Below are 26,740 nucleotides of genomic sequence, written 5' to 3' on the forward strand. Positions count from 1 at the left end.
TCCCTGTGGATGTCTTAAAATTAAATTAAAAAAAAAAATAAAAAAAAAAAAAAAAAAAAAATAATAATAATAATAATAATAATAATAGAAATTAATAATTTTCTTTGACATACTTAGTTTTATTTTTTTAGGTAAAATATTTCTTCAATTAATTGATGATTTTGACAAACAAAAAACAAAGAAAAAAAAAGAAAGATTAATTAAACGTTCAAACATTGCTAGAGTCCAAATTTTTAAGTTGTCAGTAAAAGAGCGACAAATTTAGGATTTTAGGATATGCCTCACTATTGTTGAGGTTTAGCTTTTATGGCTGTATTTTGAATTATTTTGAGCAAACATAAATTGACACACTGCTTTAAAAGCTCTACACTGACTACTTTTCGTTGTGTCAGTGTCACTTCTTCAGTGTTGTTCCATGAAAATATATAATTACAAATCTGCAGAATTGTAAGTGGTGAGATAATATAAGATTTTCAATAGACAGGGTGAACTGTTTTAATAAGCAAAGCACAAATCATTAAAGAAGAGCAAAAGACGAAGAACATGCTCATGTCCAGTCACAATTTTTACACAATTTTGCATCAGTTTATTCGGCCGTATTTCTCCAGTAGTTAGCTGGTCAACTCCCAACCTCACTTAATTATCATCTTTCTAATTTAAATTCAATTTTCCAATCGATGTAAAGATGACTCATCCACCAATTGTGTCCAAAAGGTCCAGCAGTTCCCTTTTTGAGAGTGTGACTCATTCCTTGCTGATTTATAAGGCAAATGACTCACACACATGCTTTCAAGTGAAATTGAAGAAAGTTGGTTTAAGTGCTTCAGAAGAGCGAAAATCTATCCAGTATTTATTCTTATAAATGAAGAGGATTAAACTGTTACAAAACATCCATAATATTGTTAATTTACTATTTGCCTTTACAGCACAATGCCAAGAAATAACTTAAGACAGGCAAGATGTGTCATGTTCACTCCATGTGAGGTTCATGTTTGATGATGACACAGCAATGGCATGTTCAAAGACGGAGATTTACAGCAGAGGGTGTAGAGGTTCAATCCCCGAGGAGCCTCCACCCTTTCTCTGGGAACACCCAGCGATTCTGCTGAACCCCATTTCTCGAAACAAATCAAAATACACATTAGGGTAAGTAAGGATCATCACATTACATCATTTGATCAGTACGGTACACTGAACCTTCTTTGACCTCATCTGTGAGGGAATCTGTTTATCCATATTTACATAGACCATGTATTGATATCTATTGGTGATATTCCATAATTCCACTCCATAATAATTCCATAATTTACAAGTTGTCGTTTATAATGCTTATGGACATTGTTAAGTTTTGGTAGAACATTCCTCCCTTTCATTTTATCTTTAATACTCATGATACAAGTACTAAAAGTAATGACTAGAAGACAGCATATTTTCAGTTGAACTGTTTACTGGATGCCAGAAAGATCGAGTACACAGCTGCAGAGCCCTTTTCTCTTAATTCATTCAAACCCAAGAATGTGTAAATATGTTTTGTAATACTTATTTATATGTTATATGTTTTGTTTGTTTTTTCATGCTAGAGCATACAGAAGGCTTTGATGCAGCTTCTGACCTGAAGTGGTGGCTTAAAGCAATGGTAGTTATGACAAACAAAAAAAACAAAAAAACTGGCCAGCAAGTGGCAGCAGAGTATAAGAGATCATCCAGGTTGCAACAAGTGTTTTCAACATGTTTGTCAATAATGATGAACCTTAACTATATTCTAATGCTAATTTCTGCGAAAACGGAAACAGATACAAATATACTTATATATATATATATATATATATATATATATATATATATATATATATATATATATATATATATATATATATATATATATATATATATATATATATTAGGGGTGTTAAAAAAAAATCGATTCGGCGATATATCGCGATACTACATCGCGCGATTCTCGAATCGATTCAATAATCGGCAGAATCGATTTTTTTTATTTTATTTTTTTATTTTTTTTTATTTTTTTAGGATTCACACCTTGAGCATGGAAGAATGTTATATGAACGGCACATTAAGCCTTAATATTTTTATTTTAATGCTGTTCAAATGTGAAACAGATTGCAAACTGTGTACAGTGGCTCACGGTTATAAGCCTCAAGTTTTAGATAAATATATTCATACAAATCTTACAGTGTACATGTGTACATGTACAAATTTACTGATAGTATTTTCTAAATTTGAATGGAAAAAAATCGCAACAATCGACTTCTAAATTCGTATCGGGATTAATCGGTATCGAATCGTGACCATTCGTATCGGGATTAATCGGTATCGAATCGAATCGTGACCTGTGAATCGTGATACGAATCGAATCGTCAGGTACTAGGCAATTCACACCCCTAATATATATATATATATATATGTATGTATAATATGTAAAGACAGCGCAGTCAGGAGCGAAGGGGGTTGCTTCACTGAAAATGGCTGGGAATGAATGAGTTGATATGCGGAAGAAGGTTTAATCTGTCTGATGATTATAAATGTTTACTCCTTATCTGTTAAGGTTTTAGGTAAGAACCAAATCAATGTGTGTACTTTTTTTTTAATGACTCCATAATATTTTATCACTTTGTATCATTGTTAATGCAATAATACATATGGAAATTTAAATAATTAATCTGTGTCCATTTCCAGAATCTGAACTATAGATGTGACATGTAGACACCAACTTTTACATTTAACTCTTAACTCAGTCATTTCCAGAAATGAAAGTCTGGTCAGAACGGTAAACTTTGAGGTGATGGACAGAATTATGCACAAAATGAGCGCAGACTACAGACAGAAGAGAAAGAGTCTGTGCTAATGTTTATCTAACATGGACCATACATGATCGTTGATAAAAATTCAATAAAAAAAATTATAATCAATTCATTTTAATTGTTATGTAATAAATTCCTGTTCACGCAGACCCTTTCGTCTGCCAGAGATGTCGTTGTGGTGATAGGCGAAGACAGATAGATCCAAATGCGGATTAGTTGACTTCAGGAGACACTGGGCAAGTGGACAAATACTGACATGAATATATTGCCGTTGATTTCTGAATTGTCTGTTACTGTGGAGTAATCTGTGACGAATTTCTCATATTTGCTACTTGGAGATGTACCAACTGTTTTCCAGTCAAAGCCAGATCTCACTGGTTTACAACTGATTGTATTTGGTCATTACAACATCATTTTGCTATGATCGTTTTCTGACTTTGTGGCTAAAATTATAACGTCCCATATCATCGCTGCTATGTAAAAAACACTTATGTCCTTGCTCTAAGTAATCATTATCTCATGAGCATGTTTAAAATTTTTGCTATTCCTTTAAATTGAGGCCGTAGGATTTCTGCATGAGAAGAGATAAATGGGCCAATGAAACATTGATGTGCTTTAATGGGTTCATTCGGCGTAACAAATAACTAATGACACTACAGTATGTGCATTGTACAGTATAGCATAATTTAACCATGTGGAGAGAGCAACAGTAATTATTTAACGCACTCTCTCAAAATAGAACATGAGTAAAGCAGACTTATAACACAAGAAGGATGCCAACAACATTAACTATGAAACAAGCATCCCCAACAGCCTCATGATTTCTTGGATGTGTCACACTATGCCTCACAGGGGCCCATACACATTTTGTTCATGTTTTAATATGCATGGTTCTTGATGGCACACCATCCTTGTCTTATGCGGTTGTTGTCACGGTAACAGGAAGGCTGTAACTGACTAGTTTCGGCTATATTCCAGAAGTGGTGCAGGCAGTATTGATCTCCATCGTGAGACCTGGGGTGACACTAAAATATGGATTAGCATGTCAGGAGAGAAGACGATTAGGATACGTCACATTCAGCCCACCATATTTGTCTCAATAGTGGTTTGTTGAATGTGAATTAAGCAGAAAAATCCACCTGTTTACCTCATTATGTCCTGTACTGCCACCTGCTGTCGACTGAAATCGAATTTTTTTCCCCTCACTTTCCACAAATGCAGCAATATCTGAGTTTGGTTACGTGACGTTTGTAAGCTGAGCCGTGATTAGTCGCTACTTGAGCCTTAAACAGTGATGTCATTTTCAGTGGACAGCAGGTGGCAAAATGGCTGCCCTCTGGGATGGATAAAAACGGCTGGATTTTGCTGCTTAATTCATATTCCACAAAGACAAACTTATGGGGCTGCATTGAACATAATATTGTAAAGAAAGTTTTTGACTTGACTTCTCTACATTTGAAAGTCTGTATCACTTTTATTTAGGTATAAGAACTTACTTCTTTTGCTAGATGTTTATTTTTTACACTGGTCATGCTACAGTGTGATTAGTTGTGCCACCCATGCAATAGGCCAATTTAGCGGGCAAAAGGCAGGTTCTAGCGCCCCCTTGTTAGCCTGTGGTGACTTTGAGGAATGTTTACCTGGGGACAGTAGGCTACTAGATCATATCTCGCTGCAGCCCACTGTTGATGATGATGATGATAATGATGAAGCCCTTTGAGACTTGTGATCGAGGTCTATCTAAATAAACTGGCATGATGATGGTGATGAAGACGTTGATAAGGGTGAGGATGATGACGACGAAGCCATCCTCTCAGCCAGCCTCTCATGACTGCAACGAAGCATGTCAGCATCCGCAGCGCTTGTAAAAGGCGCTTTGTGCATCCCTAATCCGCTGTGATGTCACCGCGCAGGAGGAGGGGCTCCGTTCTCCGCTTTAGCCCGACAACTTGTCGTCGTCTGGAGGGACCAACCGAACCGAACCGCAGCAAGCCAGCAGCCACCGAGGGGAAGGAGGTGGCAGCGATGTACACGGCCAGAGCCGGGCCATTAATCCACTGACACGCAGGTAAACACCATGATTAACTGTGTGTTGGTGTGTTGCGGGTGTTTGACTGTTTATATAAGGCGTTGTTTTTACGACACCTGCCCGGGTGTAAGCGTCTGGAGGCGCATCGAGACAGGTGACAGATCGTTCCTCTATTACATAATATTTTTGAATGCGCCGAGATAAATGCATCGGAAAAGATACGCATCATGTTATTTTCCAGTGCACATTATTATGTTTGAAAGACTGTCTTTTATTTTATTTATTTTTATGCCCAGCTGCTTCTTCATTCTCATCGTGCTGCCAAATCAATGGCTTAGTTGATCCCTGCTAACGAAAGAGAACCCTCAAGGCAATAGGAAGAGATTGAAGCACTCGACAGTTTGCCCTATACCATTCCATGTTTTTCATAGATTTTGGCGCTATGGAGCTGTTATTACGCAAACACGGGGCAAGAAACATGACTCTGCGTGTGCGTGTGTTCTTGTGTGTGTGCGTGTGAAACAGAGAGAAGACAAGAGAGGAGGAGGAATGATGCACTCAATTATTAAAAGGTAACGAAATCCACATATCCTATGAGTGAGCACACAGCAAATTAAAACTAGACCCATTGCTGACAAGAAATAGGCTGAGTCGGCCTATCTATCTATCTATCTATCTATCTATCTATCTATCTATCTATCTATCTATCTATCTATCTATCTATCTATCTATCTATCTATCTATCTATCTATCTATCTATCTATCTATCTATCTATCTATCTATCTATGATTACATACTGTTTCAGAGTTCTGAGGTTCACAAGAGGCATTTAAGTTCATTCATGATCAACTTTATTAAGGACATAATGGGTCCATGGAAGACATAAAATTAGTATACACAATAAATATAGGAGAATAAATTTTACTCCTAAAAAAAAAAAAAGACTATTCAGTCCCAGTCTAAACAGAGTACACTTTACAATTGGAGGAGAGTAAATTATTTATTTATGAAAAAAAAAAAATCACTCAAGGGTTGACAGCAGCTAATCTATCCACTGAGCCATGCCGCTCCGATTGTGTGTCAGTATATCGCTGGTGTCAGGTGGAATCCTCGTACCGTCATCATGTTTGGTCTCCTTTTGGACACACCAGCAATGTGAATAAACAGTAGGCGTGGCATAGCTCAAGTGGGGGAGTGGCCATCTCCCAAGGTTGTGCGGTTGTTCTTCAACCCCTGAGTCTTGTTTTTAATTTATTATCATTTTTAAGCATTGTTTTGTGCATAAATGTACTCCCTGACAAATTATAACAGTTTCAGTTATTCATAGACAGCATAGAGGTATTGTGTCTGCTTTCCTTAAGGTTCAGACAGGCATTTCTTCTCCAAAACCTCAGGTGCTGTTCATGTTAGTGCAGTACAGTATTATATTCCGGCTTTGGATGCAACTCCCGATTATGTGGGTCATTGCACCATCATACGAGGGAAGAAGATATCACTTGCGTAATACTTGATGTCTTTTTGTGCTTCCGCTTTTTCTTGATATTGCATAACACACTGTTACTGCCGTGCCAATCATTTGAAAAGTCCGAATGTCAAATTGTGACTTCATCTCATAGAAGGATTTACAGAACATTCGAAGCAACCTGGATCTGCGTGAAAAGTACATACTGTACTTGCTACCTAATCCTAATAACGAGTGGGGCCACCTTCATCAGCAACAAGTGAAATCAAATGATTTCAATGATGATTTCTCTAAGATATTTTTGGATCACTATTCCCTGTACAATTGCTTTAATTCAGCAACATTGGAGCTTTTTTTTTTTTTTAAAGCCTCAATTATATTTTTAAGGTTTTAATTGGACTAAAGTCGAAATTTTGATTATAAGCCACTCCAATACCTTCATTTTGTGTTTTTTAAGCAAAAAGTTGACTTTCTGGTGTGTTTTTGATAGTTGTTCTGCTGCAGAACTCAAGTGAACTTCATCTAGAGGTCACCAACTGATAGTTGAACCTTTTTTCGTCAGAATTTTCTAGTAAAGGGCATAATTCATGGTTCCATTAATGATAGCAAGTCATCCAGGTTGTGAAGTAACAAAGCAGCCCCAAACCAACACATTACCACCACCATCTTAAACTTTTGGTATGATGCTCTTTTTCTGAAGTGCTGTGGTACATTTACTCCAGATGTAACAAGACATACACCTTCCAAACGGTTCAACTTTATGGGACTGCAAGTGGTAACACATTTGCTCCCAAAAACGTATAAATATGTTCTATTTTAAATATTTGAGTGTCCCAAAGACATATTTAGACTTTTTTTTTTTTAATGCTAGATCATACAGAAGGCTTTTTTTTTCATGCAGCCCATCTACTGCAAAGAACGGTTGAAGCAATGGTAGTCATTACAAAAACGGCCAGGAGGTGGCAGCAGAGTATAAGAGATCAACAAGTTGCAACAAGCTCTTTTTGACAGTGTTTTCACCAGGAATGTAAATTGTGTTGAAGCTTAGCTATATTCCCTGATGAAAGAAGAGACTCAAATCTTTCTTTTGGTAGGTTCCATGTTTTGATAGCAATCGAACACAATATTCTGTGGGCCTTGCAAAATCAGTCCAAAGCCAGTCAAACAGCCGGGAGCAAAAATGGCTGCTTGGAGTGAATGAGTTAAAGACTGCGTTTTATGTTTACTTGGATTATCTTCATCTGATATTTTCAATTTGATCATTTAAGCGGGCAAACTGCAAAATAAAAATAAAAAAAATAACAAGACAGAAAATACTTTTTCACAACTGCAATTTGTGTTAAAATTATTAATTGTCATTTGTGTGTAATTTATGTATGAGTAATTTTGGTATTAATTATTATCGACAATTTTCTTAATATGTTAAACATTTATATTCATTATCATAATTTAATCCAAAGGAAATTCCTAAAATGTTTATACATATATATATATATATATATATATATATATATATATATATATATATATATATATATATATATATATATATATATATATATATATGTCTGTGTTTTAAAAAGCAGAGATATATTTTTGCTCTAACTGTATTGGATGCACTGTCTTGGAAAGACAAGTTAAGTAAAGACATTTAGAAAATAAAATTTAAGAGTTAAACAATAGCTGATGAATATCAATGGAATCTTTTTGCCAATGCCACTTAATACATTCCCGTCACATCACCTTTGTTCGACAAGCACTAACGACTTAACTGCTTGTCGTCAACAGCCACTTGTGTCTCAAAATGTAAACATTATCTCGTTATTGACACTGCGTACGATAGCTTGCTCAAGGTCCTTCTATGCCCAAGTAGCACGTGTGCTGTTGTCGGTGGGTGTTTATCAGGAGTGGATTAGTGAGTTAATGGGTTAGCAAATCCCCAAGCCTGCAGCTTTCACTGCACCCTGACAGATGGAAGTGTAGCACTCTGCTCAAGGCCCCCGCAGATAGAACGCCGCTGCTGGGCCATCTGCGGCTGGGCCAAGCCCTCCTTGATGAGCTTCTCTCCAAGGTGCCTGGCATCAACCATGCAAACTCTGTGCACAGAGGATCATCCAGTAGCTCCCAGTCTACCCCGGCAGTTGGTCCTGGTGGTCAGATTACAAGATCAACTTTGGGGACTATATTAACCTTAGCCTGCCCTTGGGTTTGTCGGGTCCCTTTCTGTACATATTTGATTAATGACCACCCAACACCACTGTATGGTGATGGGCATTATGTCATCAGACAATGATCTTTTTTTTTTTTTTTTAGTTTAGGCAATTAATAATTTAAAGCCTTCTTCTGTCTCTTAAGCCGTTGTTACCTTAGTTTTAGCATTAGCTTTATTTTATTATTATTTAAAACATTATCACTAAAAACAGCCATCCACAAATCAAATACAGGTAACAGCTAGTCCACAGACTTTCAATTACAATAGGTGCAGTGCATAATACTGCTCCTGAAGTTCGATACATCGCAACCCTAACCGTCTAAATTAAAGATAGGATGGTCTCGCTTTCCATCCCTTGTTTGCCAAGTAACTAAGCAAGCACGGCTGTTGCCTAGGAGTGACGTCATCTGGTGGTGTTTTTTTACTGGCCTCTGTGAGATGACTTCGCTTCTACGAGACACACATTAAAAGGACCACAATTCCCAAACGACTGTTCGACCGTCCTTTTTCTGACCGTGCTGTAATAGCGAAATAAATACATTTAAAATCAACCTCAAAGGCCGAAGTATTGCATTAATTGCCAAAAGATGAAAACAAAGGACATTTTTTTGATAAGTAATTTTTGATAGTTTTGTAAACATAAAATGTAGTTTCAGTTAGTTTCCGTTTTATTTAAAAAGCATTTACGTTTTTATTTTATTTATTGATTTATTTTATTTTTTTTAAATTTTACTCACACATTCATTAACAGCATTTTCCTTTGCTTGTATTTTCTCTTGTAAATTAAGTAATGTATGTAGTTTGTACAGACAAAAGAAAAGCAAACAAACAAATCGGGAGTGAGACGGGCACGTTTGTGACGGAATTGTTTGCGACCACCACTGCGCTGATGAACTTCATGACATCATACCTCCTCGTCTTATTTTACTCTGACACAATCATTCTCAATTTCACAGTTATATAACAAGATCATAAACAATAACAATAGGGGGTACTTTCAGACAGACCAATATTATAAGCCCCTCTAGAGTGAAATATTTTAAGCAACTGTTAGGTGAGCCTAATTATAACAAATGACTCTAGTTACAGTCTGCACATTTTATCCTTTTCTGGTATTCCTTAATCAGTACGATTTTCTTTTCTGAATGTATTTTCTCAGCACGATAAACAGCAAAGGCTACCACAGGAAATACCTGATGGATACCCTGATAGCCTCATTTTATTTAATAAGCATCACAACTGGCCCTGGACACTTATTATTCCGATCACTGGCCTATCTATCGCTCCGTGTCAGTCCTCATGCAACAGCAAAATATCACTTTTTGTCTTCCCACCCATGACTCCTCTTTGACCTTTGGCCTCCTCTCGTTTTGCCAGCTGCTGGTAGCTGTGTGAACGTGAATGAAAGTGCACTGAGGAAGCATACCAGTCCCAGGGGATTTGTTTTTATTGCTATTAGTACCATTGATATAAGCTGGCGGGAAAGAAAAGCAACATAATGTCTCTGATTAAATTACGCTGGCCAGATTGTATGAATCTTTATCATAATCTTTTGGCTGTTCATGCTTTCTCCCACATGCCAAAAACATGCATGTTAGGTCAGTTGAAGACTCTAACATGTCAAAAGGTGTGTGCGTGTGAATGGTCGTTTGTTTATGTGTCCCCTTTCTTAGGTTGGCAACCAGTTCGAGTTGTGCCCCACCTTGTTTACCAAAGCCAGTTGATACAATCCTAACTTGTGACCCAAATGAGGACAAATGGTCTCGAGCAATAGCTCTCAAAAGCGTTACACCAAGTACCACCTCAATACACACATAACATTGCATTCTCAATACAGCTATTTACTGGATTAAGAGATCGAGTACACAGCTGTATGCCCTTTTCTGCTGGATGCGGAAGAAGGTCTAATCTATCCGAAATGGTTTCTTTCTTTATACTCCCTGAGCCACACCCATGCAGTAGGTTAGCTCTGCCTAGCATAGTACAGATAGGTAGGAAGATGGTGAGCCTAGCTCGTCACCGATCTAATTATTAACTCATTCGCTCCCAGCCATTTTCACAGAAGCAATCCCGTTCGCTCCCGGCTGTTTTACTGGGTTTTGACCCATTTTGTAAGGCACAGAATATTGTGTTCTAATGCTATAAAATCACGGAACCTATCAAAAGAAAGATTAAAGTCTCTTCTTTCATCAGGAAAAAAAGGATATTTCTATCTGTTTCCGTTTTGCAGCAATTAGCATTAGAATATAGTTAAGTTTAATCATCCATCCATCCATTTTCTTGACCGCTTATTCCTCACAAGGGTCGCAGGGGGTGCTGGTGCCTATCTCAGCTGGCTCTGGGCAGTAGCCGGGGTACACCCTGGACTGGTTGCCAGCCAATCACAGGGCACACAGAGACGAACAACCATCCACACTCACAAGCACACCTAGGGACAATTCGGAGCGCCCAATTAACCTGCCACGCATGTCTTTGTAATGTGGGAGGAGACTGGAGTACCCGGAGAAGACCCACGCAGGCACGGGGAGAACATGCAAACTCCACCCAGGAAGGCCGGAGCCTGGACTCGAACCGGAGTCCTCAGAACTGGGAGGCGGACATGCTAATCACTAGACCACCGTGCCGCCCTAAGTTTAATCAATTTTCACAAATTTATTTAGAATTGTGAGTAATTGAGCTTTTTTTTCCCAACATGGCCCTGGTTGATCTCCTTTGCTCTGCTGCCACCTGCTGGCTGTTTGTGTAATAACTACCATTTTTGCAACTGTTCTTTGCAGTTGAGAGGCTACATCAAAGCCTTCTGCATGCTCTAGCATAAAAAACAAAACAAAACAAAAAACCAAAAAAACAAATACATCTTTGGGACACTTAAAACATTAAACAAAAAAACGTAATTATAAGTTTTTGGGAGCAAATTAGTTAAGAGGGATTATCCAACAAACGTTTCTGATTTGTCTGATCATTTGTTTATATAGTGTTGTGTCTCTGTGTCTGAAGGGTTTCCATGTAGGTGAAAAGGACGATGATCTAAAATTTGGAATCAAATTACCGTAGTAAAATGAGCCAGAAATACCCAGAAGAGGAGAGTGGGGAAGTGGATGAGGAATGCCCTGCAGCCTCAGGTTCACAGAGTACTAGGCAGAATAACAGTTCAGTGCCCGGAGAACCTCCTGTACGTCGACCCTGGAGGCCATGTCAGATGCTCAGTCCGGATGGAGAGTTGAATCCACATCATCATCACCACCATCATCAACCTCCTCATCATCACCACCCACCTGCAGTTCGCGGTGGTCCACAACGGCAACGCCGGCGTCCACCATCAGTACAAGGGCAAGGACAAAGTCAGGCTCATTTTTCTGGCTCTATCCCAGAGGCTGTTCCCTGCCATGAAAGTCAAAACACTGAACCACGTCCTGTCCAGCAACTTCGACCCGCTGTCACCCGTTACCGCCGTCGTGGTGACCCAAATCCGAGGCTCAAGGGTCAAAGGCAGCGGCCGCAAATCAAGGAGATGCAGGAATCTTTATCAGTTTCAGACCACAGAGAAGGTCAGACAGAAATGACGGTGCAGCAAAACATTATAGACGGTCTTTCTAAGGAACAGGACATGGGATCTCCCCACCTGACTCCTGTTGCTGTGGTCACCCCAACCCATCTGTCACCGGGACCGGTTCATCTTGACTTCCAACCAGACCTTCAAGAAAGTGCTGTGACCTGCGAGAAAGAAGTTGAGGAGAACGAAGAACCAGGACCCGCAGAGGATGATCAGCACTCAACCACAGATCACTCTTGCTTCCCCTACGACAACCTCCACGCAGTTCAAGATGCAAGAGAGGTGACAAGGGACAAAGGGGTGGAAAACCGCGAGGAAGAGATGGACGGTCATCTTCTCGATGTTGAAGCTCAGGGGAGTGAGATCACGGATCTCTGCTCCGACACAGAAAGCGCTGCCTCACTTAGTAACGACGGACCTCTCCACAGCCCACCGCCACTCCAGTCCCCGACTCCACCGTCATCTCCTGATGCGCCGCTTTTCCCGCAGCTGGACCACTTCAGTGAAGAAGCCAGTATGAGCCCACTGCCCGACAATGACATGCTGCCTCAAGACGACGACGAGTGCTCTGAATCGCCCCTGGAATACTACCCCAAAACCTATGCAGACTTTTATACAGAGTCCCACCAAAAGTCTTACGTGGAGTCAATTGATAATTCAGAGACAAAAGCCCATCCCCAATCTTTTCCAGAACCCCTTAAGAGCTCCTATTCTGAAACACTCAGAGAACCGCGCACGCAGCCTCGTCAGAAGTCGGAGCCATATGAGGCCCAGCAGGGGTCCCACCGCGAGCCATTTACCAGCCATAGACAGGAGAATGTCCAAAAAGCCTCCCCCAACAAGGGCTCCCATCACGCACCAAGGCGGGGCAAAGACCGAGGTCCGCCCCCCTCCCAAGTGGACAGTTCTGTCGGCTGCCGGCTGCACCACTATGACGGTCAGTCTGATGGAGAGGGGGGTAGTGCTACTCAAAGCCCCATCCAGAAAACTTTTCGACAAGCAGATCCACAGACGAAACATCCGTCATCTGCGTTGAGCAGCTCAAGAGAGAGCAAGGAAGAGGTTGGTCTCTTAGCTGAAGAAGGTCCAAAGGTCCCGGGAGACGCCATCAGCCTGGTCATAAAAGACATTCGGGAGGCCATTGAGGAGGTTAAGACCAAGACGATACGGTCCCCCTACACACCTGACCAGCCTGTGGAACCCATTTGGGTAATGAGACAGGAGCTCAGCCCTACAGAGGAGGCCGAGCCACTACTGATGATGGCAGGCCATGTATGTATGACCACCATTCGTCCTTTGATTTATTGAAGTGATAAATTCATTGCGACTTACACATCCTATTTCCTCATTTTTACTTCTTTCGACGTTGTTCTTCTTTATCCCCCTTCCAGTCCATGTCCCAGCATGCCTCAGTGTCAGATCAGGAGTCTGGCAGTCCGCTGAATGTCGAGTCGTCCAGAGCAGGCCTTTCCCAACAGTATCGCGAGCATCAGCCCCAAGGCCGCCAATCGCATCAGAGGGATGGCGCGATGCAACCGCATCCGTACGCGCAACCTAATCAAGCACAGCAACAGAGTCAACAGCCGCGGCAACAGGTTCAGCAGCCGCCTGTCCAAGAGGTGATCTCATTAGATGATTAAAACACAAGAAACCCCTTACATTTGCACTATTCCACTTGTTGATGTAAGATTATTGTGCTTTTTTTTTGTATAGATTCGCAAATCTCTTCCTCAGTTTCCCACATTTGTGGATGGTGAGTAGACAAAATGTATTCATGTGTAGGTGCCAGTGTGTACTAGTTAGCCCTAAGGACAACTTGAGTAGTTCACAGGTCTGTTTTAAAAATATCCCACAAGTGATATAGCACACTGTGACTTGCTAAGAATAATTAAAACGTATTTATTTATTTATTCAATTTATTTAATTAAAGTTAACATGGTACATGTTTCTTAATGTACCAATATTCTATATTTTGTTTAAAACTAAAATGGCGGGGGAGGGTGGGGTGGGGTATGGGGTTGATTTTATTTACCCAAATTTTTTTTTAAAAGGGCATTTCAGAGCTGTAATACTTTGATACCGGGATATTTTTGCTCATATTTATCATACCGTCAGTCTAATATCGGCCAATAGTAGTACTGTGTACAATAAATAAATGAATCAATAAATACATAAATAGTTGTATTAGGTTGGTGTGTAAGCATTTGAATACCATGAAAACACATTAAAGGGACACTCAACTAATTGAGCCATTTTCAGCAGTAAAAAAATTTTGTTCGTTTGTTTTTGTACAGAATTAATTTGGTAACTTTCATTATTTTTCATTTACAGTTAATACCTTTAAAACAGAAGATGACATCAGTAGGTAATGACCAATCATGGCTCAGTTTACTGACCACACTCAGAAAACAGGCGAGCCATGATTGGTTTTCACCTACTTCCTCAGCACAGGTGATGTAATCTTCAGTCAATAGTGGGGGATGGGGGTTGCTTTAAAGGTTAATTGTATATGAAAAATAATGAAGTTATCGAATTAATTCTGTACAAAATATTAACTTTCTACTGCTGAAAATGTTTCAATGAGTCAAGTATCCCTTTAAATAGAAGTGACAGTGTGACCAAGGTGATATTTGTATTTTCATATAGTGCCAAATGTCCCATTACTTTTGACCATTTTGTGTCACATGAGTGCATTTCATCTTTGTAGTCCCGGGACCATGTGACCCTGACGACCTTATTGATGGCATCATTTTTGCCGCAACCTACCTGGGCTGCACGCACCTGCTGTCGGAGAGGACGCCCACAAAGAGCGCCCGCATGCAACAGGCACAAGAAGCCATGAACAGAGTGCGGGTAAGGACATTGAGTTTTGTGGCGATTTGTTTTCCATGATGTGAACTTTTTAATTATGTATGAAGTGAACAAGTTCACCTTAAAATGTGTGAACGGAACTTTGGATTAGTCTGTGTGGAAAATGAACTATCTCTATACTGGGAACACAAAAGTTCTAGAGTGACAAGGTAACATAAGGCGAGACTGTGTGTTAAAAAATGAATGAACGACTTAATGAATAAATAAATGAAATTCTACACTGTTGACCTGTGAGTTGTGCTCTATTTCTCTGCAGGCAGCTCAGAAACAGGCAAAGAACAGGAAAAAGGTGAGCTGCCTCATCTCTTTTTTCTTGGAAATGAGAAGTCAGCTAATTAAAATTTTACAGTTGTCTCTTCATTTTAAATGAAGTTATTGTATCTTTTTTTTTCCATCTGTTCTTGTCTATGTTGATATTTCTGTAGAGTCCTGACAGTGAGACTGCATGTACTGCTGAGGTAGATCTTTTCATGTCCACGCAAAGAATCAAAGTCCTCAACGCAGATACTCAGGTTGGTAGCGCATTAGCATTTAGTACTAATAAGAATTGTGATCATGAAGTTTGGGTAGCATGTCAAAATGGCCTTCGAACCCCACATGCGATCTTTGAAAATAATCCGGAAGGCTTTTCTGAACATTAACACGCCCTTTTTGTGACCTCATAGGAGTCTTTAATGGATTTACCGCTGAGGACCATCTCCTACATTGCCGACATTGGCAACATGGTGGTCCTGATGGCACGGGGGAAGATGGTGCGCTCCCGCAGCGCACAGGAAAACTTGGAGCACACGGCTGAGCAAACCACCATGTCTAATGATGACAGACGTCTCTACAGGATGATCTGTCACGTCTTTGAGTCTGAAGATGTGAGTCAGTGCTCACATGGGCTCGGTTAGATACAGATTCACATTTGGATCATTTCTATTGTCGAGATGATGTTAAAAAAAAGATTTGTTATGTTTAGATACACTAAGAATACAAATAAGAATACTGTAAATATAAGAATAATCTCACATCTATATTACATGTTACTACTTAGCATCACGAGTGAACTGGTGGTAAAAGTCTTCACACATAGGTGGAAGTACATATACATGTGTAAAAAACAAGTTCTAGTTCAACTTAATTTTAGCAAAAAAAAATAAAAAATACAGCTGAAATGGTGAAAACAACTTTAACATTTTACAGTAAATCATTGCGGGTTTTGGCTGTCATGTTCACAGTCCAGCTATTTCGCTGTTTGTTTATTTATTTATTTGCGTATTTATTTATTTTTACAGTTGATTACTCTTGTTTTGTTCTGCCATGTTTATGTTGGGTGTAATTCCACAGTCGAAATGGGGCACACTTTCATTTGAGACGGTAAATTTGACGAAAGAAGAGAAAAAACACAAAATACAGTATTCATCCCGGCCTTGTTTTTTTTTTTTTTTTTTTTTACTGAAAGTTGAATATCAGTCCCCTACAATGCTGCTTTTTATGCCGAAAGAAAGCAACAGTGCATCTTTGAGGGTGATTATTGATGTATATCTGAGATGATAAGTTATTACCTTGGACAAAATGAATTTCTGTAAACATATATTTGATTGGTACACTGTTTATACAATATTTTGTGTTACCATTAGTGCTTTCTAAGTACATTAAATAATATCAATAGTGAGTGTATTTAAAAGGTCTCACAAAGATAAGTGCTATAAATACTATAAAAACAAAAGTGGGTGTATTTAAACATGGTATTTCTATATCACAGATTTTACTTCTTGATGGAGTAGTCTGCTTGGCGGGAACTTAACCTCGCCAAAGGATGGGAGAATAACTGTATCCCAGCAATGCAGTATTATATTTTGCTCCTCGCTCTCTCTCCTTTTATTATTGAAATAGCCCCAATGTAACATGACAATGGCGACGAAGTGTAGAATAACTTTATGAAACAAACAAACAAACAAACAAACAAACAAACAAACAAATACATAAATACGGCACCTTCAAAGTACACGTATGACGCCATTTTGAGTTGTTTTCTCAGGATGTGTTCGTCTCTTTTCCAGGCCCAGCTTATTGCTCAATCCATTGGACAGTCCTTCAGTGTGGCCTATCAGGAGTTCCTCAGAGCCAACGGCATCGACCCCGAGGATCTGAGTCAGAGGGAGTACAGCGACCTACTCAACACTCAGGACATGTACAACGACGACCTCATCCACTTCTCCAAGTCTGAAAACTGTAGAGATGTAAGTGAACCAGAAGGTGGCAGCAGAGTGCTGGCGCTACTTCAAACTGTTACAGCGCAACACATAAGAAATTTGGCTTTCCATAATATCAGTATCAGCTCATTACTTTTCATTGGACAAGGAGCCATTTTGAGCCTGCGTGATATGTATAGAAAACACTTACAACCATAAATGTTAAATTTAAAGAAATTATAATGCCAGTCTTGTTTTTTGTTTTGTTTTTAGGTTTACATTGAGAAGCAGAAGGGGGAGATTCTGGGTGTGGTGATAGTGGAATCGGGCTGGGGCTCCATCCTCCCCACCGTCATCATCGCCAGTATGATGCACGCCGGTCCCGCAGAGAAATCCGGTCGACTCAACATCGGCGACCAGATCATGACCATCAACGGCACCAGCCTAGTGGGTTTACCTCTCAGCACCTGCCAGAGCATCATCAAGGTATGGCGGCCAATTTTGATTTCTCGGACTCGTTTCTGTTAGCTCGTCTAATTCAGTCTTCCTTCAGGGGCTCAAGTCACAGTGCAGGATCAAGATGAACATTGTCCGGTGTCCGCCCGTTACCATGGTGCTCATCCGCAGGCCGGACCTCAGATATCAACTGGGCTTCAGTGTCCAGAACGGCATTGTGAGTATAATGGCAGGCAGTAAGCTTTTGTTTTGCTTTTGTGTGGCAATTATTTCCTCGTAAAATTGCTTTGTTAGTTATCACGTCACATGTGTAAGTCAAAACTAAGTCCCAAGTTCAAACATTTACGTTTTGGGCATGTTCCAAATTACTGTGGCTAAAATTCAGCAAGTCAGGTCAAGTCACCACAAAATTTTAAGTAAGTAGTCAAGCCATTTCTTGGGTTAAGTAACTCATAAGTCAAGTCATACAATCTCGCTCAGTCAAAGCATATTGGGAGTATTAATAAAATGTTTTTGTCACTGATGGTAACACAACAAATATCGATATTCATTTGCATTTCCATTTACCAATTTAAACAACAAATCCCAAATGGGTTATTATTTGTACTTCTGCTGAAAATTACATCATACTTTAGTCCAAAAACTGCTAAATCAGATTTATGGAGTAAATCGAGTATATTTGTATCGCGCTTTCCAAAGTGCTTTACCAAGCTTCATATTCACTCACTGTTTTAAAAATATATCCAAGTGTACCAAGACTCTGGCCGATGTGCTAACGGAGTAGCGTCAACTTGCAGAAAGGTCATCCTTTTTATTTTAAAATAACTTTTTAACTTTAACCTCCAGAATCCTTCGCCGTATATTAGCCAACGACAGGGTGTTTTATTATTTTAGATTAAGTTTTAAAGGGATACTTGACTCATTTATTTCAGCAATAAAGACATTTTGCCACTTGCTGTCAATTGAAAATGGCAGCACAGATGCACAGAGCTCAGATAATGACCAATCAACGTCTCACCTGTTTTCTGGGTTTGGTCATGTGACGGTCACAAACTGAGCCATGATTGGTCGCTACCCAATGTCATTTTCAGTCGACAACTAGTGGCGAAATGTTTTTTAAAGGTATTAATTTTTACATGAAAAAGAATTAAGTTAATATTAACTTCTTCTTGACAAGGCTAAATGAGTCAAGTATCCCTTTAAATCCATTCATGTCGTCCGTACAAAATGTGGATTCCTCATGTTTTTGATTAAGATGGTTCATAAAAACGCATTTAGTCGATAAATGACACAAGATTAAAGGTTATTTTTATATTAAAAACAATTTGTAATATTACAATACAAGAATCATAAATTAATTAGTTGTGTCAAATAATTAAGTTGGGTGTTACTATTTTTCATGTTGACAGATATACATTTCTTTCAAAAACAAACAAAGTTTCAAGTTTGACTAGAGTGACACCTCTCCTTTAAAATAAAAATTGTTTCATATACAATACATTTGTGTGCAGATCTGCAGCCTAATGAGGGGCGGGATCGCAGAGAGGGGCGGCGTACGCGTTGGCCACCGCATCATCGAAATCAACAGTCAGAGTGTCGTGGCGACGCCTCACGAGAGGATCGTTCAGATCCTGTCAAATGCCATGGGAGAGGTAGGTTTATTTCCTTCGTAATTTCAATTCAAAATCTGAAACCTATACCGTGAGAATGAATGATGTCACAGTTGAAGTCAGTATTATGGAGGACCAAAACTGCCAAATTTCAAAATAAATAAATGACTAAATAAATAAATGACTAAAAGTGAAAATAAAAACGAATATAAAAAATATAATTCGAAAATTATATCCAAAAAAATAAATATAAATGAAATAAATCCGTTTTTATTTTCACTTAGTCATTTATTTATTTAGTCATTTATTTATCTATTTATTTAGCCATTTATTTATTTATTTAGTCATTTATTTATTTAGTCATTTATTTATCTATTTATTTAGCCATTTATTTATTTATTTAGTCATTTATTTATTTTGTCATTTATTTATTTTGAATTTTGGCAGTTTTGGGCCGTACTTCCAAGTCGAAATGTTATTCAAATGAGGGGGCAGTATAAGCGTGTGTTGGGTTGGACTCCGCCTTTGCAAACTGCCTGTCATTGGTCGACTGAGCAGCTCGGCGAACAAGGAAGTCTCGCCGGCTTGCAATGGAGAGTTCCAGAAATGGACGACCATCTTGCCCACTGTCTTCTCTCAATTGTTGTATAACAACTCAAGTCTCACATTGAGTTGGCAGTGGACACGATAGTCGTCCATTGCTGGAGTGCTCCATTGCAAGCCAGCGAGACTTCCTTGTTTGTCGAGCTTAGGACCGCCCCCTCATTTGAATAACATTTCGACTTGGCAGTACGGCCCAAAACTGCCAAAATTCTAAATAAATAAATGACTAAATGACTAAAAGTGAAAATAAAAACGGATTTATTTCCATTTATATTTATTTATTTATTTTATATATAATTTTCGAATTATATTTTTTTTATATTCATTTTTATTTTCACTTGTAGTCATTTAATTTATTTTGAATTTTGGCAGTTTGGTCCTCCATAAGTGTGTTTGAATTGTACACGTTGAGACAAGATGAAATATTGCCCGTCTCGATTCCAGATCCACATGAAGACGATGCCTGCAGCCATGTACCGCCTGCTTACGGCACAGGAGCAACCTGTCTACATCTGAACACAATTCATCACGCCCGTTTTCTGTTTGTTCATCCCGCTTCCCCTCCTTTAAGTAGATTCCATCACTTAGCAACCCGTTTGACATCACGCTAATTGCCTTAATCTGTACAGTGCACAACAACAGACATCAACAGCGTAACAAGGTTATTTATTTATTTTTCATTTGAGCCTCGTGCTCCTGTGATGTGGTACAGTATGTTGGACCAAAGATAAATCGACGGTCTTATTGTGCATATGTAGGCGGCAAACAGAGTAAATGTTATTTTTGGTTGAATAGCTGTTAATATCTGAATGTACACGACATAATGTTGGACCTTAATATTGTCAGGGCAACCCAAGTTTAACAAGTGAAGCAAAGCATGTTCATTTCTGCAAAATAAACTGAAGGCAATCACCAACAGCACCTGCGTTTGTCTTTGACTTACAAGTGGATGCAGTCACGAGTTGAAGATTTCATTTCAGTCAGTTTGACGCTGTAATTTATATGAAATCAGATTCATGCTACAGTATAAATTACTCCTTTAATAGCGTCAAACATTTAGAACTCCTCTAGTAACAAAACCAAAACACTGAAATATATTTAACGTAAAAAAAAAATATTTATTTCAAATCCCCAGTGACAACACTAAAAAAAACAAAAAAAAAACAAACATAAAAAAAACTAACAAATCACCATGATTGTCTTCACCACATACATTGATTTATCTGACTTAAGAGAATATACTTTATAAAATCTATATCATTGTGTGTGGTTGCAAGGAGCTTGAAAAGAGAAATTAAATGTTCCCAACTCCAATCTAAATTTTACTTGGACTCAGAAGGTCAAATCTGTGTTTAAGCATACAGTACTTAATTCACTGGCATCAGAAATAACACTTTTTAAGAAAAATATTCAACACTAAAAAAATATTTAAATGATTTTCCAACGTTTAACTTTGTGACCTACATGCCATAAATATATATTTAAGAGATTCTCCCCCATAATATTATGCCTAATTTTTCATTGATGAAGGGACACATGCATCCACAGGAACCAAAACATGTGAAAAGCAAAAAGGGAAATTATCTAAAAAAAAACCTACTCAGATTCTCTCAGTTAAGACCATTTTGAGCTTTTGATGTTCCCTCCATTTTTTTGTCATTATTTAAGACAAGGCACTTGAACATGTGCTATTTTCCTAGTACACAGTGTTCTCCAATGTCAAGTTGGGTCGAGGTACACAAGAAATCACGTGACTGACCTTATTTTCTAACTATGAGGATGAGCACTGCTATTCATGGGAGCATGGAAAAACAAAATTGCTCTGATTTGACAACATGAGGCAATTCAAACACCTCATTTCTCTTAACTTTGATTTCCGTACAACATAATGTATACTTTTAAACAAAAACAAAAAAAATACAATAAAAAGGCATTGTACACTAGATGAGGAAACAATTTCTTGTCCTGGCAGTGGTGTGTGGGTCACCAGGTTCAAGTGAACTACTATATGAGAGGAACACTACAATAATATATACAACACATCGAGAAGTGATGAATAACAAAGGATAGCTGAAAAGATGTGTGTCTGAGTAGGTCACCTGGTTGATCAGCACACACTAAGGTTAAAGTGTCTGAACCTGACATGCCCCAGGAAGTGCAAGCCACAAAATCACAGGCAGGTTTTTGAGGTGAAGCTGTGTTGGTCGTTTTTTTTTTTTTTTTTTTTTTTCTAGCTGAGTGCAGCGTGTTTCGTCCCACGGACGACAAAAGTAGTGTGGAATCACGACGTCATTTGGACTACAACTCGGTGTCCTTGTATTTCTGGGGGTTGTAGTACCCCCGCTTGGTGTTGTCGGCCAGCTGCCTGCGGTACTCGGCCTCGTCGTCTTCGTGAGTTCGGCTCTCCGAGTACTGGTGCCTGGATGGAGTCTGTGGCTCCGGATTGGAGCTGGAACTGATCAAGGCACAAACGTGCAGAGTGAGGAAGGAAGCTCTTCGGCTTCATCGGACAAATGGATGCTGCTTATTTGTGACAACGGAACGGCGCTCTCACCCTATTGGCTGGGGACGGTTGAGATTGGGCTTGGGCAATTTCACTGGGATTGCGTAGATGTCCGGGTGCTTCTGGGCGATTTCCAACTGAGGGGAGAGAGGAACAAGGCCCAGATATGTCAGAGTCACTTAAAAAAATAAATACAACTTGTAAACACAACCCAAAGATGAGTTCTGCACAGAGTCACAAGGATTGAAAGATTTGCAGTATCAAAAGGTGCAGTAACCGATAGGTATGCAACGATAATGGCAATATCGTGATATCGTGATATCAAAACTGACACATTATGTCGTTGTCGTTGTCATGTAAAAAATATTAAAAGCAGCACGTCTGTTAAAAAACAAAAAACAAAAACGTCAGGTTGCTTTCCATTTGTGCAGTTCTAGCACCCTCTGGTGGCTAGCTTTTTTGTGCAGTTTAATTTCACAAGGCATGTTTTGGCCCTTCTATGTTTAAAATCCACACTAATGGTCAGATGAAGGGGAACATAAGATGCTGGTGAACAGAGTTAATATGTGGAAGAACTCAATTTATCGTATTTATTAATTTCTTATTTAATTTAAATAATTATTAATGAATTTATTTATTTTATTAATAAAAAAAATGTATCAATTTATTGTAATGCTTGTATTAGTTATATATATATATATATATATATATATATATATATATATATATATATATATATATATATATATATATATATATATATATATATATATATATACAAACTGAGCCATGATTGGTCGCTACCCAATGTCATTTTCAGTCGACAACTAGTGGCGAAATGTTTTTTAAAGGTATTAATTTTTACATGAAAAAGAATTAAGTTAATATTAACTTCTTCTTGACAAGGCTAAATGAGTCAAGTATCCCTTTAAATCCATTCATGTCGTCCGTACAAAATGTGGATTCCTCATGTTTTTGATTAAGATGGTTCATAAAAACGCATTTAGTCGATAAATGACACTAGATTAAAGGTTATTTTTTATGTTAAAAACAATTTGTAATATTACAATACAAGAATCATAAATTAATTAGTTGTGTCAAATAATTAAGTTGGGTGTTACTATTTTTCATGTTGACAGATATACATTTCTTTCAAAAACAAAGTTTCAAGTTTGACTCGAGTGATACCTCTCCTTCCAAATAAAAATTGTTTTATATATATTATATTTTATATATATTTATAATATTTTTATATTTTTCATTGCTGTAATATACAAAAACACAATATTGTGTGTGCTTTTTGTTGTTGTATGAGCTCATTGCTTTTTTTTTTTTTTTTTACAATATTGTGACCATCTTTTGTATCGCCAACCTACCTACAATATCTTGATAATTATCGTACCGTGACCTTCATATCGTGATGTTTAGATATTGTTACATCCCTAGTAACCGACCAGGATTGCACCTTTGACTACAATGTGACACTAGTTGAGGTAAGCCATTTTAAACTTAAAAAAACAAAAAACAAAACGAATTTTTCCGTAGTTCGAAGTAGTTTCAAATGCAACCTGAAGTCGTTTGCTGCTGTCAACATGAGGTGCATTTGGAAATTTACAATTACAACACCACAGAGTGTTTCAGAGAGGTTAAGTGCGCCCCCCATTTACATTCATTTTCAAGAATGTTATAAAAGCAATTGACAGCTTTTTCCTTTCCTTGTACTGCCTGATAACAAGGCTCTGGTACTCCATTTTTTTTTTTTATCCTTCTCAATAACTGAAGAGCACATTTGAACAGTTTTGAGTTTCCGAACGGTTGGAGAGTGTGCGCTCGGAGCGTATTTCTGAACACAGCTATGATATGGAAACTGGGGTTTTGGAAGGTGATTCTAAGATATACTAGCTAGCTAGCTTCTTGGTTCTTATATAATACGTTTCCCCCAAAATGCGTTAAGAATGATTTGTGCATTTTTTTTCCCCTTCACAACACATTTTTTTTTTTCGTTTTACAGGTACTCCAAAGCAACGTATCATCCAAAAAATACAGTAGATTATTCTTTCCCACAATCTGACAACCACTGAGTCGAGACCTGAATCCCACCAAGTCTAGATTTATACTGCATGTTCAAGTATCCAGTATAACTGCTTAACCTCTATATACTGTAACTTCAATGGCTGCTGCTGACAATTATTTTCCTTATTTAATGATTTATATCAGTCTATTATTTGTATTAATTAATTTATAATAATAATAGTAATAATAATAATTATATATATATATATATATAGTTTTTTTTTTTTTTTTTTTACATTTTCCTTGCCCTCTTGTGGTTAAGATCCTGGGATGTTAATATTTGTCAACTGTGGGTGTGAAGCCCTTTTAGACTTGTGATTAAGGGCTATACATTTGACTTGACATATTTCATGAATCCTTAGTAGTGCTCTTCCACCATCTTGTGGCGTCGATTAGTAATTCGAAAACCTTATGGGCTGGCATCAATTACTCACTCGCAGGTTTTCACTCATACTGTCACAAATTAACAGCATTGGCATTTAAATGCATAGATTTTTTTTTTTTTAATTTGAATTTTTTTTTTAAATTATTTTTATATACATTTAGCAGATCCCTGATTCCAATCTGAAGACATCTAGCTTAATGCATTTGTTTTTGTATTCATGCTGCTTTTAAGAATATCCGAATTGTGCCACTTGAGAGTAAAAATAAAAAAGTAATAGAGTAGTGCAGAAGCAACACATACCCGAGCACTTTCTGCCTCCTGCAGTTCGAGGATCCTCTGAGCTCGGGCCAGGTGGTCCATCTTCTCAAAGGCTTTAATCTAAAAGGAGAAACAACATGTTGACTTGCGTTCTTTTTCGACAGTATGCGTCACATCATGTAATGATATCCACGTCAATCTCACAGATAGATGAAACATCTGATTTGAAATTAGGACTAGTGAAATGAACAAAAAAAAATGAAAGTAACAAATGCTTCATTTTGAATTTGTGTGTGAACACAAATATTCAATTACCTGATCCCCCATTTGCTGTGCCACATAAGAAGCCAAGAAAGTGGTAGAAGAAAACAGCGGAATAAAGAGGCATCAACAGAAGCAACCAAGCAGCAAAGCCAATTCGACAAAACAGACGGCTTAACAAATTGGGCTAGTCAGGCAACATCTGCGGAATATTCTCCAGGAAGCTGCAGGTCTAAAAATAAACTTGAATGTGAGTAATACCAACCTTGCCCAGGAAGGATTTGTTGGCAGGATCCTCTTCCATCTCCGAGGTCTGCTCATCTGACATCTGGTTGAGGCGGGCGATGGTGGGCTTCAGGGCCACCGGAGGGGGCAGCGGCTTGTTCCCGCCCGCTGCGTCGCTGCTGCTGATGGTGCTGCTGGAGTGGGAGTCATAGCTGCGTGAGGAGTCGGTCCGGGTCTGAGCGCGCACCTGTGGCACAACGCAGCCAGCCAGTAAGAAAGCTTCAAGTTCTGATGACGTTCTTGGTGCACTCACAGCAACATTTGGGATTGGACATGTCAAATTAATACCAAAAAAAAAAAAAAAAAGTGTGTCACACAGAAGCGACGTCATCTAGCAGCAGCCAATAGAAAAGCACCTTCAGATGATGTTGCTCCTATGGTGATTTTTAAATATTGAGCACAAGGAATACGCTTAAAAAAACAAAAAAAAAAACAACGAATACTGAAAAGAACTAAACTAAAACTAAGCATTTACTAAATAACTAAAACTATAAAAAAAAATTTAAAAAAAACAGAACCACCATGAAAACCAATTAAAACTACCTAAATTAAAACAAAACAAACAAACAAAAACCTCAAAACGAAATAAAAACTGACTAAAATGAAAAATTCCAAAACTATAATAACGCTGCCCCGATACCACCAGTACTTTTGATACATAATTCCCCAAAAACAACAACAGATCATTTTAAAGAAATACATACAGTATACCCCAATATAGCATTTTTCTTTTAAGGGGAAGTCAACCCAAAAACGTTCTGCACAATAATATGCCAATAATATGTTCTATGTCTAAACATGGTATAGTATTCTGATTCATATTATGTTGGTGGAATATGAGTTAAGCAGCAAAATCCACCTGTGTTTATCCATCTCAGTTATTCAGGGCTCAGGTAACAACCAATCGCGGCTGAGCTTCAGAAAACAGGAAAGCCATATTTGGTCAAAAATCCAAAATTGGGTGGATGGGTTAACTCATATTCCACAAATGTAATATTAATTAGAATGCTGTGTTTTGATTAGTGGGGGCAAATACAACATATTGTAAAGAACATTTATGGGGTTTTACAATTGCATAAAATTCTATTCTTGGAATTTCTAATTTCTACTTCCTGATTGTACAACAGCAACAAGTACAATACATTCAAAAGTTTAGAGAAGGTCATAATATGTTCA

At 38.2% G+C, this 26,740-nt stretch overlaps 2 protein-coding genes across 10 annotated transcripts in view; one reads left to right on the top strand and one right to left on the bottom strand.

Annotated features, from left to right (window-relative positions):
* The first annotated feature begins 4,467 nt into the window (after window positions 1-4,467).
* Window positions 4,468-20,717, top strand: LOC144002573 (uncharacterized). Its single transcript, XM_077497925.1, has 15 exons — window positions 4,468-4,606; window positions 4,736-4,890; window positions 5,377-5,423; window positions 11,524-13,351; window positions 13,471-13,698; window positions 13,793-13,832; window positions 14,787-14,932; window positions 15,207-15,239; window positions 15,376-15,462; window positions 15,616-15,816; window positions 16,999-17,178; window positions 17,404-17,616; window positions 17,684-17,803; window positions 19,098-19,238; window positions 20,244-20,717. The coding sequence occupies exons 4-15, from the start codon at window positions 11,585-11,587 to the stop codon at window positions 20,313-20,315; spliced, it is 3,228 nt and encodes a 1,075-aa protein (XP_077354051.1). The 5' UTR covers window positions 4,468-4,606; window positions 4,736-4,890; window positions 5,377-5,423; window positions 11,524-11,584; the 3' UTR covers window positions 20,316-20,717.
* Window positions 20,449-26,740, bottom strand: part of tjp2a (tight junction protein 2a (zona occludens 2)) — a 41,050-nt gene continuing 34,758 nt past the window's right edge. For 5 of the 9 annotated variants that reach the window (XM_077497923.1, XM_077497918.1, XM_077497915.1 and 2 more), the window contains 5 exons: window positions 25,545-25,751; window positions 25,334-25,348; window positions 25,061-25,138; window positions 22,354-22,439; window positions 20,449-22,254 (listed from right to left, as the gene is read on the bottom strand). In XM_077497923.1, coding sequence (XP_077354049.1) covers window positions 22,098-22,254; window positions 22,354-22,439; window positions 25,061-25,138; window positions 25,334-25,348; window positions 25,545-25,751 — 543 coding nt within the window. In that variant the 3' untranslated portion in view covers window positions 20,449-22,097. The remainder of the gene's footprint in view (window positions 22,255-22,353; window positions 22,440-25,060; window positions 25,139-25,333; window positions 25,349-25,544; window positions 25,752-26,740) is intronic. The other 4 variants (XM_077497919.1, XM_077497916.1, XM_077497924.1 and 1 more) reach the window with 1 other exon arrangement.

The sequence above is a fragment of the Festucalex cinctus genome, chromosome 15 (genome assembly GCF_051991245.1).
Source record: "Festucalex cinctus isolate MCC-2025b chromosome 15, RoL_Fcin_1.0, whole genome shotgun sequence".
Taxonomy (NCBI): domain Eukaryota; kingdom Metazoa; phylum Chordata; class Actinopteri; order Syngnathiformes; family Syngnathidae; genus Festucalex; species Festucalex cinctus.